General features: G+C 44.0%; 2 protein-coding genes across 4 annotated transcripts in view; one reads left to right on the forward strand and one right to left on the reverse strand.

Moving 5' to 3' along the window:
* Window positions 1-608: 608 nt before the first annotated feature.
* Atg12 (autophagy related 12) lies at window positions 609-8,637 on the reverse strand. 2 transcript variants are annotated; one of them, XM_051163012.1, is made up of 4 exons: window positions 8,183-8,616; window positions 4,769-4,905; window positions 2,259-2,321; window positions 609-931 (listed from the first exon to the last, which is right to left on the reverse strand). In XM_051163012.1, the coding sequence occupies exons 1-4, from the start codon at window positions 8,352-8,354 to the stop codon at window positions 872-874; spliced, it is 432 nt and encodes a 143-aa protein (XP_051018969.1). In that variant the 5' UTR covers window positions 8,355-8,616; the 3' UTR covers window positions 609-871. The 2 variants fall into 2 exon arrangements, with proteins under 2 accessions (XP_051018969.1, XP_051018971.1); XM_051163014.1 differs by lacking the exons at window positions 609-931; window positions 4,769-4,905 and having other exon boundaries at window positions 2,260-2,321; window positions 8,183-8,637.
* An 89-nt stretch (window positions 8,638-8,726) lies between these two features.
* Window positions 8,727-15,299, forward strand: part of Ap3s1 (adaptor related protein complex 3 subunit sigma 1) — a 35,612-nt gene continuing 29,039 nt past the window's right edge. Inside the window, exon 1 of one of the 2 annotated variants that reach the window (XM_051163016.1) lies at window positions 8,727-8,904. In XM_051163016.1, the coding sequence (XP_051018973.1) occupies window positions 8,836-8,904 (69 nt within the window). In that variant the 5' untranslated portion in view covers window positions 8,727-8,835. The remainder of the gene's footprint in view (window positions 8,905-15,299) is intronic. The other variant, XM_051163015.1, reaches the window with a different exon arrangement.

Genomic DNA, 15,299 nt, shown 5'->3' on the forward strand with positions numbered 1-15,299 from the left:
TGCCTCCCAAGCGCTGGGATGATAGGTGTATGCCACCATGCCTGGCTGTCAAAAGTTCTTTTGTAGTGCAGTCTGGTTTTGGGACTCCCGATTTTCCTGTCCAGGTTTCCTCAGCACTGAGACCAAGTGTGGTTTACAATGTCCAGGATGAGGCTCAAGACTCACAATTGATAGGGCTTAAAAGAGCCAGGGACTCATTTGCTCAAAACTTATGAAACTTTCCCAGCATGATTAATTTTAAACTATGTACATCCTCTTAAGTCTTCTAGTCTGTCAACATAGTTGCTCTCCTGATTACACATTAACTAGAAATTACCAGTAGGTTCAACAGTCTTTCCTCCAATCACCTGGCAAAGATGTGAAAACTGGCAAACCTTTCTGCCAACTGAGCTGCCCTCTACTGGACAACTTAAGACACTACGATAAATCAGTGCACTTGGTTTTAAGAAGCAACAGAGATAAATGTAAACATTCCCCTGAAGGAGTTAAGAAATAAAACTACCTCAAAATACAAACCCTCCAGTAAATTACTTTTTACCATGGAAACAACACAGTGCTGATTCCACAAGTAAATAACGTCAGCCACTCTGAGAACCTGCAATAGAGAGCACTCGGGTCTCCTTTCTAACCTTGCAGGCAGATCTGAAACAGGAATGCGTGGTAACGGGCACACCGTAATGTCAATCTTTCACGACGATGTTATGGTGACACAAACCTCATTTTTAGTCCATTTACTCTATGGTGCTCTCTTACACATAAGCACAAGTCATAGCAGTCATGCTGAACATTCGATAGCCATTAAGTCTCTCCCCACAGTATCAAAATTCTGAGTTTTTTCTTCTGTGAAAATACCAAGTTGTTCATCTGTGTCTCATCCCCACGCCTGTGATTTGCAGTAATGTAGGACCAGTTTACCATCACTGCCAAAACACTACAAAAAAAAAAAAAAAAAAAAAAAAGACAACATATTAGACACTAATTCTGATAGCTTAGAAAGAGTTGTATGGGGCTGGTGAGATGGCTCAGTCGTTAAGAAGAATAGCTGCTTGTCCGGAGGTCCTGAGTTCAATCCCTAGCAACCACATGGTGCCTCATGACCTATAAAGAGATTTGATGCCCTCTTCTGGCATGCAGTAGTACATGCATACAGAGCACTGATTCATCAACATAATACTAATTACTACTACTATTACTAAAAAAACAGTTAATAAGTTCTATAACATACTACCTTTCCCCAAAAGTGCCTCTTTCTATCACATACATAGTAATTATAAATATTCACCGGGTGCGGTGGCATATGCCTGTAATCTCAGCACTCAGGGAGGCAGAGGCAGGAGGATCTCTGTGAATTCCAGGACAGCCTGGTTGAGTACAGGACAGCCAGGGCTACACAGAAAAACCCTGTCTCAAAAAAAAAAAAAAACAAAAACAACCAACCAAACAAACAAAACCATAGCCAGGTGGTGGTGGCGCACACTTTTAATCCCAGCACTTGGGAGGCAGAGGCAGGCGGATTGCTGTGAGTTCGAGGCCAGCCTGGTCTACAAAGCGAGTCCAGGACAGCCAGGGCTACACAGAGAAACCCTATCTGGAAAAACAAAACGCACACACACTCACTCAACAAAGTCAGTGTACCTTGGGCATGGGATTAAATACTTTCACTGCCTTCACAACATCTCTGACCGTGAGGTACTGTCAACTCTTTCCCAGCTGCACTAGTCTATCTATTAATGATTAGATTACTACCATGAAGGCACAATGAAGCAGCACTGTTGAATAAGGTCATCCTAGCTCAGTTTTATCCATTTTTGAAGATCTCAACTACACACAGTAATGAACAATGCAGAAGAGATAAAGATTAGACAAGATTTCTAAGAAAACCAAAAAATGACTTTAAACAGAACTTATTTTCTGACTGTTTAAGCTTAACTTCCTAAGACTACTCTGTTCAAGGTGTTCACAACAGAACGACCTTCTTTCCCCCATTGACAATTAAGATGGCATGCTCTCTCTCAAACATGTGAATTAATAAATGGGCACTGGTGGCACACGCCTGTAATCCCAGCACTCAGGAGGCAGAGGCTGGCAGATCTCTGTGAGTTCGAGGCCAGCCTGGTCTACAATGTAAGCCCAGGATAGCCAAGGTTACAGAGAAACCCTGTCTCAAAAAACAAAACAAAAATCAAGACCAAAAAAGATGTGAATTAACAATCCACAGTATACAACAGACATGGTACCCATGCGGGGAGGTTACTTACCTCATACAGAGTTCCAACTTCTTGGTCTGGGGAAGGGGCAAAGGATTGATTCACATAAATAAACTGTAGGGAAGAAAAAAGAAAATGGATTTAAAGTGGTATCCTAAAATATAAGGCCTTGCTCCCAGCTTTTTGTAACTAAGACACTTTTAAATAATATGTGTGTTCATGCCAGAGGTTGACACTGGATGTCTTTCTTGATGGCTCTCTTGCCTTTTTTTTTTTTTTTTTTTTTTGAGACAGAGGCTCTCTCTGAGTCTGGAGCGAATTTAATAATGGCTAGCTGGCTGGCCAGTGAGATCCAGGATCTGCCCATCTCCCCAACCATGCACTGGGGTTACATATACAAGCACAGAGCCTGAATTTATGTAGGTGTGGGGAACCTGAACTCAGGTCTTCATCTTTGTAAGTGGAAGGCACTTTGTAAACTGATTCACTTCCCCAGATAAATACATTTTAAGTATATTGGTTTTTTTTTTTTTTTTTTGGTGGTGGCACATGCCTTTAATCCCAGCACTTAGGAGGCAGAGAGAGGCGGATCTCTGTGATTTCGAGGCCAGCCTGGTTTACAAAGTGAACCCAAGACAGTCAAGGCTACACAGAGAAACCCTGTCTTAAAAAACTAGAAGAAGAAGAAGAGGAGGAGGAGGAGGATAAAGAGGAGGAAGAGGAAGAGGGAAAGAGAGAGACAGGCAGGGTTTCTGGCTGTCTTGGACTCACTTTGTAGACCAAGCTGGCCTCGAACACACAGAGATCTGCCTGCCTCTGCCTCTCTGAGTACTGGGATTACAGGCGTGTGCTACTGCACTCAGGCATATTGGGCATTTTCCTAGGGTATGTTACATATCCTTTTTTTTTTTTTTTTAACCTTTACTACTTTTGAAATTTTTCAGGGACACTAAACTTTACTTCAAGCTGAACACTACAAGTATTAAATTACTTGCAGACAAAAAGAATTAATTGCTCTAGACTTTACTTTAATCTGTTTTAAATTAAAATATTTCTAGTACTTAAAAAAATTCCTAAAGATATTAAAGCCAAAGGTCCCAGTACCAGAGGAGCTTTTTATCAACTTCTTTTTTGAAAATAAGATTGGCAGTGCTCCAGTGGCAATCGGTTAGCGCTCGGTACTTATAAAAAATAAGATTGGCAGGTAACATTCAACATTCACCTCAAGATCTAAGAATAAAATATTTTAGGCTTAACAATCTAGTCTTTTTTTTAAAAAAAGAAACAGTATGAGAATAGCTAGTCAACAGATATTATTTACATAACAATAAACATTGGTTAGTTTTCCCCCTTCAGAACTGAATGAAGCAGTTAAAGAGTTGTGGCCCTAAATACAAATAGCATTTCATGGCCTATCCTATGTATATGAACGATAATGAAAATAATAGCATCTGTGTCTCATGGGGCTATTTGAAAGATAAAACAGATAACGTCCAACATAGCTATGGCTTTAGTGATCATTCAGTTTATGAGAGACTGTGGACAAGATTGCGGTCCCGTAAGATCCTGTCTTCCTGTGATGTGCTGTTTCAGTTCGCATAACCGTACTCTAAGACATTCGCACAAGTACAAAACTGTCTAACAATGCATTTCTCAAAATGCCTCCACTGTTAAACGGTGTAGAGATAGCTCGGTTGTAAAGTGCTTGGTAAGCAAGCATAAAGCCCTGAGTTCTATCCCTGACATACTCCACAAAAGGCTGGGCAGGGTAGAACATGCTTGTATTGGCAGCACTGGGGAGGGAGGCTCCCTGGGAGGACTCGCTAGCCCGCCTAGCCTGCTTAGTGAACTTTAGGCCAATGGAACTGTCTCAAAAAACTAGATGGCAAATGAAGCATGGCACCCACAGTTTTTCAAAGAAACAAAGCCTTTACTACAACTCCCACCCTGATGGAGAGTTTACTATATACACACTATGAATAGAGGTATAATCCTCTTAGTTCTTTCACAATATGTGAGAGATCCATTGCTTACCTCAAGAACCACAGGGCAAGTGTAATGCTGAATCAAAGCAAATTAAACCCCAAACTTTACTAATGTTCAGAGAATCTAGTGTTCCCTGACAAACATTTTTGCATGGATATTCAGTGATATTTTAAGGAAATAACTAAAATGTCAGGCTTAAAAAAAAAAATCCCTGAGAAGCATTAATAGTAATAATAAAGATGTTAGGGGCAGTGAGATGACTGACAGGGTAAGACCTGAGATGTTTCCAGAAACACAGTGGAAGAGCCCATTCCCAAACGCTGCTCCCTGACCTCTGCACACACATCCCAAACCCACCAGAGCCGAACATAAGACAACAAAGCAACTGTATTAGCAAAGTGAGTCCAAATTTATCTCACTTCAGAGCTTCTCAAAGGCTCTTCTGATTAAAGTACATACACCTCACCAACCAAGGCATAAAAAGAGATAACAGAAGCAATTGTGTGTATTTACTCAGGGTTGCCTAAGAACCAGTCTGAACTTTTATAGGGAAGCAATTACTACTGTTTTCATACCAACTGTTCCGAGGCCACAAGTTTAAGAAACTTTTTGATGAAGTCAATGAGTCCTTGGATGGTTCGGGTTCGCTCTACAGCCCATTTCTTTGTTTTCATTATAGGGGTGTCTCCTACAGCCTTCAGCAGGATGTCAACTTAAAAAAAAGAGAGAGAGAGAAGGTGAACTGTACTAAAACATCTGATGAGACTGTGATGTCAAACAGTTCAGATAACTTAAATCTTTTATCTACATAGTTTATCTTATTACTCTGGAACTACGCTGGAGATACAAAAATATTAGACTCTTTTCCCTTATTTTTCTCCTCTATCCTACAAAGTTCTTCCTACAGAATTAAACTTTTTCAGATTTTCGAGACAGAATTTCTCTGTGTAGCCTTGGCTGTCCTGGACTCACTTTGTAGGCCAGGCTGTCCTTGAACTCACAGAGATCCACCTGCCTCTGCCCCTCTGAGTGCTGGGATTACAGGCGTGCGCCACCACACCCAGCTATGGGATTAATCTTTAAGACAATTTTAAAGATAAGAAATTAGCTGGCCATGACATAAAACAATACCCAAACAGCGAAGAAAAAAAGGTAGGTAAAGTAGGGTGGTAGCGTAGGGGACACTGCTGTTGCCACAGTATTGCAGACCTTTCTGGAGAACAGTATGGCAGCACATATCTAGTATTTAGATACACCTCGGCTCAACAGTATGCTACTCAGAATCTTAAAAAGCTTAGAAAGTGAGGTGCCTGTCACCTTCATCAAAGTGGTCATCCTTATATGAAACAGGATGTTCAACACACACATGACCTCAACTTCAGTAAGAAAATACCACAAGACATAGCCATATTAGCACAGAGTATACAACAACGTGTTTTCATAGCAGCGACATGGCTTTCTATAAATATCAGTTTTTTATACCATTATTTTATACCTAACTTTATAAAAGACCCTGAGATATATATACACACACATACATACATACAAACAATCAGGGCCCAAAAGAAGTTTCAATGATTCAAAGTACAGATATGTGAATGAAGGCTGACAACAAAAGCAACCAAAAGCAGCTCTGAAAGAATGAACTACTGCTATCAGGCCCTTGCCTGTTCATTTGGTATTCAAAGCTGGGATGAATTTATCCTGAAGCCAGGCATGGTGATAAGGTTTTTAATCTCAGCACTTAGGAGGCAGAGGGCGGTGGATCTCTTGGAATCTGGGGCTTGTCTCACCTACACAGGGAGTGCCAGATCAAGTTTCCTCCTGAAATAAAAATACAGGCCCTGAGAACACCCGGTGCTATCTTATCCTCCTGATAAAGCTCTATGTAGGTATCCTTCCAGTTATTTTCGGGAATAAGAGTGAGTTGGAAAGGAATATAGGTGCTTGGGTTCGCCTATCTTTCAGCCCCTCTTCCCTACTTGCCTCGACCTCTGGAGCAAGCAATAACTCAGCAGCAATTAGGCACTGAGCTGTACTACTGAAGAAACAAGAGCCAGAGGGCGAGCAGCTAGAGAATTATTTAGAATAACTACAGCTGTAGTCTTAAGTCCCCAAATGACTTGTTTGTAGCTCAGAAGCCTGACTACAGGTTAGAATCAACTGGCGACAGTTACTATACATAGTACTTAAGTTAAAATCTTTTGCAAAGTAGGACCTTAGCACTGGTGTTCAAAAGTTTGGCCAGGCAAGCCTGTAATACTGTGCCACCAGGGCTAACACCTTCATCTGTTTCAACAAGCCTTCTTCTGTAAATTACCGTGGAAATGCTAAATATTTAAGCCCTTCTCATCAAGTTGTCTACAAAAGAATAAAAATAGGAATTTGATTTGTTTAAAAAAAAAAATGAAAAGAAAGAAAATATGGACTCAAACACAGTCATCTCAGGCAGTATCTTAGATGATAGGTCATCTCCTCCCTTGTTTGGGGTTTTTTGTACAATATCAGTGCGAAGGGCTAAATCTCTGACTTAGACATTTGGATTTTTATATCTTCATTTATTTTTTTGGGCAAAGGCTGGCCTTGAACTCAGAAATCTGCCTACCTCAGGCTCCCCAGTATTGGGATTAAAAATTTATCTCCCCAGCTACTGTAGCGGCGCATGCCTTTAATCCCAGCCTCGGAGGTTGAGGTCGAGGCCAGCCTGGTCTACAAAGCAAATCCAGGACTGCCAAGGCTACACAGAGAAAGCCTATCTTTGGGGTGGGGGTGGGGCTGGTGAGGTGGGGTGTAGTATATCTCTCCACTCTGGTGTTTCCATCTTAAAGGAAATTTGAAAGTCAACTTGATACTACTTCTCAGCTACAGAACACCTGCATCCCCCAGGAGCAGGGCTGGGAGACGACAGTTCTTCTCCCGTGCAGCATAAACAGTGCTGCCCTAACTCTACACTGTTCAGGGCACGTTAACCTGAATTTCCTTACTTTCCAGGGGGAACACATCCTTAACACAGAGGGTAAGGACAGCTCGTTCAATTAATCCAACGACGCACAAAGGCATGGCCCCTATCCCAAACAAAAAGGCAACACGTATACCTTCAGTTTGCCCTTAGCATTCTCCAGTGTCTAAAGAGTGAATTCGTGTTCAGTTGGAGGAGGAAACCCCTATGGAAACCATCAGAATTCATGGCTTGTAACCCACTGGTTACTCCTGTCACCTGTCATGTTTTTTTCCAGTAACTAGTCCTGGGTTAAGTACCTGGAGCTGGAGATCCCACTGGGCTCCCACCTTCAAAGTGTTTGAAGATTGCCTACCTCAAAGACCAGACGCCTTAACAAGTGCAAAGGATGGCGAACCCGCGTACTACCTGGATTACTTACGCTCTCAAAAGCCCTGACGACCTGTGAGTGCTTTTGTGAAACCAAAACAGGAGCCACACTGTTATACATTGTTATTAAGTCTCTAGCTTTACAAGAATACGTTTCTGTTTCCTAAACCTAGCGTATCCTGCAAACCATGCTTTTGAACCCAGGCTGAACTTGTAACCTCACGATGTGTACCCATCCCTTTGCCTTGCTAAACTCCTGAACGTCTGTGGTGGCTCCCCGTTCCACTTATCAACCCTACAGGCAGCCTTGGGCCCTGTCCCCTACTGTTCTGTCTAGGTGCTAACATCCAACTATCTTGACAGCTATTTTCCATCAACCCTTCCCTATAATAGGGACCTCAAAAGCCAGTTAGGGTCTGCTCTCTGAAACCCCGACTTAGGGGAGGCAGTCGTCTGGCCAGACCCTTGCGCACTTATAAATACAGCTTGTTTTTATCACAGCGTGGAAACGTTCCCCCCCCCAAAGGCTTAACACTTTTGCTCCATTCTAAGAGTACCTCAGGGAGACACCCTTCTTTAGTTTTCGGTTCTATATAGAGCGCTACTCCTAGAAAGCCTATTAAGTCTCCTGCCTCCGCCCACAAACGGAAGTTGACATTACTTTTTTTCTTGGTGTCGCCGGGAGGTTCTTCCGTCCCCGGCGAGACTGTGGCCGAAGATGGGGGTTCGGGGGTGGTTGTTTCCGGGGAGAGCTCCGAAAGGCTCTCGCCGCCGGCCGCGGCGGCTGCCGCTGAAGAAGGGAGTTGCAGCAGGGCCTCTGGATCTTCCGCCATCTTTGCTAGCTGAGAGTCGATGGCGGAAGTGATGTAGCAGCGTGCAGGGGTTGGGCCTTGCTCCACCCAGCGTAGTAGCAGGCTACGGGCAGGAGTGGGACCTAGTTCAACAGTAAACTTTGGGGTGTCTGCAGAGTAGTCCCTATGGATCGTCTGTTGGAGACCCGGTAGTTAATGCAGTACCGAGTGTCAACAAGTCGCAGCGAATTCCAGGATGCTTCCAGGACGACCCCTCCGCGGAGCCAATATGGGTGCACGTACCCCTTCCATCAACTTGGCTTGGCCCGGAGACGCTTCCGTTTCCTTCTGGCCTGCCCCGCCCAGGTCCCGCCTCCAGGCCCCGCCCCGTAGCGCGGGAGCGCGCGCGCGCGTGCGGGAGGGGGCGGGTGGGGGAAGCAGCGGCAGCAAGCACCCGGAGGCGAGGCTCGCGCGCCCGCCCCCGCCCTGGCCCCAGCGCCCACCCGGTCGGCCCGGCCCAGCCATGATCAAGGCCATCCTCATTTTCAACAACCACGGGAAGCCGCGGCTCTCCAAGTTCTATCAGCCCTATGTGAGTATGCCCCTGCCGCGGAGCCGGGCGAGGGCGAGCGCGGGCGTACAGGGCAGCGCCCAGCGGCTCCCTCAGAACGACCCTCGCGACGCCGCGGCCCTCTCCGCGCGCGACTTCTCGCGCCGCCGGCTGTCAGCTCGGGAGGTGGGGAGCCGCTGCCACTCCCCGCCGGCAGCCCCGCCGCCTGTAAGCGCGGAGGTTTCTCCGCCTCGAGGGGCGCTGCCTACCTGCCGGGTACCCTAGCCCCGGTGCCTCGGTCGAGCCCCTCGGCCTCACACCGCGCCCACCGCGCCGCGGTTTCCTGTCGGGGCGCCCAGCCCCGCTTCCAGTCCCGCTCCCCGCCGCCCAGCCTGGCCAGGTGGACTGCTTTCTGTCGCCCGCGGACAGATGGGCCACTGTGTCCGCCCTAATCCTCTCCCAGCTCAGCAACTTTGGCTCGCCGCGCGCCCTGGCCGGTCATGCCCCGGGTGTTGCCATACGGAAGCATCCGAAGCCGGGTGTGACTTCCAGGTGACTATTGAAAAAAATTTAAGCGGAGGACCTGAGGTTTCTATTGGGCTTTTAAACCTGCTATCCGATTTTACTCTTGAAATAGCCGGCAGCATAAGTGGTCGACCCATTAGAAAGGGACTCTGTATCTTGGAGTTAGCCGTTTCATTTTGGCATAGTTTTTCTTTTTAAACCAAAACATACGGACATTTGCCCTGCGTTTTAGTTTAAACGAAATAGCATCTGTGAAAGTTCTCTTCTAGAACTGTGAACGTTGTTTAATATGGCTAGGAACAGATGACTTTTAAAGTCTCGAAGGATAATTTACAAGCGATTGAGGAGAGGCAATAGGTTTCTATTCCTTCCCCGAGGGCAAAACTAATAGTAGGTCGGTCGTGCACTGAGCTGTCATTTGTAGGGTGAATGTGAGCTGTGTAGCTGTTGTGCTGTCTTCGGGTGTTTTGCTTGTAGCCAGGCGTGGACTTTCAATTTAGTGTTGAAAATGTGCCAAGACCAACACTTTATGCGAATGGCCCCAGATGGAAATTATTCATGCCATTAAAAATGAAACATGAAAATGTCAGTTTGCCTAAAGTGATAATGCAGCCTGTGGAGGTGTTGGTGGAAGTGAGAAATGGAGCTGTTTCGTTTCCTTAAGTTGCTTTGCTTTCCCTGATGGTAAAGAACACAGTGCTCTACTTTTGTGTGGTTTTTAGTGTAGTATGATTTAAGTGCTAATGGTCTGCTTAAAAATTCCAGGTCAAGCACGGTGGTGGTTGCCGCTCGCATTTAATCCCAGCACTTGGGAGGCAGAGGCAGGTGGATCATTGTGAGTTTGAGGCCAGCCTGGTCTACAAAGCGAGTCCGGTGCAGGCAAGGCTAACATAGAGAAACCTTGTCTGGAAAAACCAATGAAAAAAAAAAAATAATAAAATTCTAAGTCATTCTTGACTCCAAAATAAAATAATAGTTATTCCTTCCGAGGAAAACAATGCCATTAATTTGACATCATTAACTGATTGCCTAAAATATTAACCAGCCCTGTTGAGTCCATTTGCTGTGTAGAAGGTGTGTTCCTGTAGCGAATCAAATTTCATAATTGAAAGTAATCTATTTCTTTGCTTCTTGCACTCGACTGCAACCCTTGTGAGGCCAGAATTATTTTTCATTCATTTATTCAGTTGTCAGTTTGTCATCGAATGTTTACTTCATGTCTACCATATGTAGGCACTGTGAAGGAACAAACATCTACCTTCTGCTTTGTAGGGGTGTGTGTGTGTGTGTGTGTGTGTGTGTGTGTGTGTGTGTGTGTAGACACGGCTAATAAATAGCCTATATGATTTACAGGTACCAACAGTAATAAATGATGTGGACAAACTAAAGCAAGGCCGACTAGGGAGTGTGAGGATGATAATTTAAGATACTGCAGCCAGCTCCATTTATGCCAAGAAGTAATTTTCAAGCAGAGTATTGAACGTGGTAAGAAAAGCAGCCTTGAGGAGATGCCTGGGGGAAAGGGCACTCCACACTGAGGAAAACAAGTGCGTAGACCCCGATGGGAAAGTTCAGTGTTTGGAGAATGAGCGTTAGGAAAACAAGCATTGCAACTGGCGACTGTCAGGAGCCTTTGTTGGAAATGGCATTTGTTTGTGTACGTCATTACAGTTTAGTCCGTTTGCATTGCCTGAAATTCCATTTGTGACATGTCCCAAAATCAAATCCCGTTCACTGCCTAGCCCAGACACCATGTTCGTGTTTTCTGAAGGAATTTACCTGTTGCTGCTCTTGTCTTAGAATTTTAATTTTATTTTTTTATACACTGTTTCACGGCCCATAATTTCTTGTGGCATCCTATAGAATTTTTGATGGAAGTTAAAACTTGAGCATATTGGTGTCATCCCCGCCCCCAGCAGTCAACATTGAATTTTTAATGTACTCAACTTTTTAAAAAATTAGTTTTTATTTGTGTGTATGTGTATGTGCCTGTCCCCCAGCCATCTTCCCTAGCATCTGTATGAATTCCTAGTGAATGCTGTGAATGCATAAAATGTGGATTAAAATTGGTTCTTTAAATTTCCTTCCAACTTGAGCCAGGCATGGTGGCGCACGCCTTTAATCCCAGCACTGGCGAGGCAGAGGCAGGTGGATCACTGTGAGTTCAAGGCCAGGCTGGTCTACAAAGTGAGTCCAGGACAGCTAAGGCTAATAAAGGGAGACCCTGTCTCAAAAAAAACTTTTTTTTCCCTTCCAACTGTTAAAATGTTCTTTTTAAGCAGAGATTTCAGAACCTATGTGTTTAGCTCAAGAATAATGAAGTTATAAAAGTAACTCCATCCATTCCTGGGTTACGGTGAACAAGTCTCCAAGCAATACTCAGCCAGGCTGGCAGGATGGCTCAGCCGCTGAGGAATTTACTGCCCAGACTGGTGACCTGAGCTCCATTCCCAGAACCCACTTGGTAGAAGGAGAGACCCTCTCTTTCCTGTTGTCCTGTGATCCTTTGCTGTTTCCCTCACACAAATAAAACAGTAAGATGTATTTTTTTTTTAATTTAAAAAAATAAGTATTCAGTAAGACCAGCAGTTTCAAGTTAAATAAATTAAACAATACTTAGGGATAGTTGAGGCTAACGCTTCTGAACCCTGACAGGATGCTGAGGTTGAGCTCCACACTTACGGTTAATAATGACAGTTTGAAGATGGCTTAACTTTGGCAACGTTTCCCTACTGCAGTGGGTTTTCTTTCCTCATTTAGGATTCCTCAGCACACAACATTTGTGTAGATTTTGTGCTCTATAGCCTTGGTCATGCCTCAGAGCTGTGCCATTTGTGACACATGAAGTAACACATGTGTTTTGCCAGACTTTGCTGATACGACGTTTTGGCCCATTCTGCTAGTCAGACACTGAGAATGGGTGGACTCAGTACTTCCCATTTTCTTTTGCCTGCTGAGTCCTCAAGATTGTTACTCAAAAGTCCTGAGTGTGTGTGTGTGTGTGTGTGTGTGTGTGTGTGTGTGTGTGTGTGTTTGCTCGTGCGCGCGCATGCATTTTATCTTTCAAGTGATACTTAGCCACAGCAATCGGGCAGTAGTAACTTTTAGTTTCAGTAGTTCCCTGGAAATTGTTAATACATTACTGACATTTAAACCAGATATATTTTACATATCTATTAAGCAAGAAAGCAGCAACAAAACTTCCTTAAGTTATGAGTTCTGTATTATTGGTAAATCATACATAATATATCCTTTAGTGAGTCATGTTAATGAAGTAGAACTATATGAGTTGTCATCCTTGTTTCCACATACTAAAGATTACCACACATTTAGAGTACAAGCAAGGACATTTCTATCCATAAAATACATGAGTTAGTTACCCCACAATATCGTTGTAAATGGTGTTTAAACGATAGGCCATTTAACAACTTCAGGTCCTAGAGGAGGACTCTGTTCTTTCAATCCTTAAAATATAAACCAGGAAGTTTTGAATGTTTGATTTTTCTTTAAAATATTGTTAAGGCTGGCACAGTGGCACACACTTGTAATCCCAGCACTCAGGAGGCAGAGGCAGGTGGATCTTTGTGAGTTCGAGGCCAGCCTGGTCTACAGGGCAAATCCAGGACAGCCAAGGCTACACAGAGAAACCCTGTCTGCAAAAAGCCAAAAAGCCAAAAAGCAAAAAAAACCAACCAAACAAAAAAACCCAACCAAACAAAAAAAACCCAAACAAAAAAACTTGGGAGGCAGAGGCAGGCGAGTTCGAGGCCACCCTGGTCTACAAAGTGAGTCTAGGACAGCCAAGGCTACCAGAGAGGGGGGGGGGGGTGGGAGGGAGGGAGGGAGAAAAAATTGCACCTGTGCCTATTGGTTTCCTTTTTAGTGACGTAAGACACTGTGGCAGTTAGGATAGTTAAATGTCTCTCTTTTCCCTAATGCTGGAGATGAAACTCACGGCTTGATGTGCGCTCTGGTATGCTATACTGCTTAGCTGCACCCTAGGCCAGTTGTTACTCAGTTGTGGCACCAGCTGAATTCCCAGTACTTACAGCTACTTGGGAAGCTGAGGTAGGTAGATCATTTGAGTCCATGAATTAGAGACCAGCCTAAAAAACATAGTAAGGTCCTGTTTTAAAATTCAAGGCAAAATGAAATTTAAAAAGGCAACAGTTCTGAGTATTAAAGTATCAATACATATTATTACATATTTCAACTCTTTAGAGAAAAAAAATTCCATATGATTTCTTTTTAAAAACATTTTTAAAAGATTCATTTTATGCGTAGGAGCATTTTGTCTATATCTGTGTATATGCACCGTGTGCACGGCTGGTATCTATGGAGGTCGGAAGATGGTGTCCTGGTGTTACAGACGATTATCAACCACCATGTGAGTTCCGGAAACTGAACCTAGGCAAGTGCTTTTAACCATTGAGCGGTCTCTGCAGCCATCCATATAATTTGTTTTCCTTTGGTGTTACAGTTCTTTGGGGTAGGTAAAGTGAATCTTACAAGATAGGAACAGGTGCTCCTGAGCAGTTCTCACAGGAGCAGATGGATGCCAGCGCAGACTCAGCGAGTCGGTGGCGCACTTAGAGCGTGCTTCTTGATTTCTTACTTGGCACAGAAATTAGCTGTTCAAAGCCTGATATTTTTTTCCCCTTACAATTCAATTCAAGTGTTTTGTTCCTGTAACCTAAAATTTGTCCCCCGCCCTACTCCTTCAAACAAAACAAAACAACCACTAACAATCTGGCCAGACATACCTAACCAAGACCAGTAGTAGCTTTCTTTCATCAGGATCCAAGCTTGGGGCTAATAATGAACATGGAAACAGAGATCATGTGCTATTGTTAAAGCTGAGTGTGTGTTGACTAGCAAAGTAAGGGTCTACATTGCTATTTAAAAAGAATCTTATTATTGGGGCTGAAGAGATGGTTCAGCAGCTAAGAATTTGTACTACTCTGTCAGAGGACCCGAGTTTGGATCCCAACATTACTTGATGACTCACAACCTTCAGTAACTTTGTTTCCAGGGGCTCTTGCACCCTCTTCTGGCCTCACAGGCACGGCTTGAATGTGGTACATATACATACATGTAGGCAAACCACATAAAATTAAATAAATTTAAAGAAATAGCCGGGCGTGGTGGCACATGCCTTTGATCCCAGCACTCAGAAGGCAGAGGCAGGTGGATCTCTATGAGTTCGAGGCCAGCCTGGTCTACAAAGTGAGTCCAGGACAGCCAAGGCTACATAGAAAACCCTGTCTCGAAAAATAAAAACAAAAATTAAAAATAACCACGTGTTAATGTGTTAAATTACATTATTATAGTTTAAGAACATGCCTGGCTGGGTAGAGAGCTCAGTAAAGTGATTGCCGTGCAAGCACAAGGACCTAGATTCAGCTCCTGAGTGTTTATATAGAAGGCCGAGTGCAGCAGTAGTACAGCAGGATGTGCCTCTAATCCCAGCCCCGAGGAAGCAGAGACAATAAGATCTCTGCGACTTGCTCGCCAGCTGAGGTGATAAAGGGAGCTCCTTGTTCAAGGTGGAGGAGGAGAGAAATGGCTCTGGAGTTAAGAGTACTTGTTCTTGCAGAGAAAATAGGCTCAGTTCCTAGTTCCATACGGTGACCCACAGCTATCATAACTTCAGTTCCATGGATTCAACATCTTCTTCTGACCGCCATGGGCACCAGGCACACACATGGTGCATATACATACACACAGGTAAAATGTTCATCACAAAAAATAAAATAAATCTAAAAATCATTTTTAACAAAAAATTTTTGAGGTGGAGCACAACTAAAGACACAATTAAAGATGTTGACTTCTGACCTTAAAATGCAGGAGCAGGCATATGTGTGTGCGTCTGTGCATACATACACAAGTGCACACGTTCATACACAAAATGC

Source organism: Acomys russatus, chromosome 20 (assembly GCF_903995435.1).
Source record: "Acomys russatus chromosome 20, mAcoRus1.1, whole genome shotgun sequence".
NCBI lineage: Eukaryota > Metazoa > Chordata > Mammalia > Rodentia > Muridae > Acomys > Acomys russatus.

Coding starts and splice junctions, on each gene's coding strand:
- Atg12 (XM_051163012.1), bottom strand. CDS start 8,354: ATGGCGGAAGATCCAGAGGCCCTGCTGCAACTCCCTTCTTCAGCGGCA. Junction 2,322..4,768: donor TTGTGGCCTCGGAACAGTTG/GTATGAAAACAG, acceptor TCTTCCCTACAG/TTTATTTATGTGAATCAATC. Junction 932..2,258: donor AAGTTGGAACTCTGTATGAG/GTAAGTAACCTC, acceptor TTTTTTTTGTAG/TGTTTTGGCAGTGATGGTAA.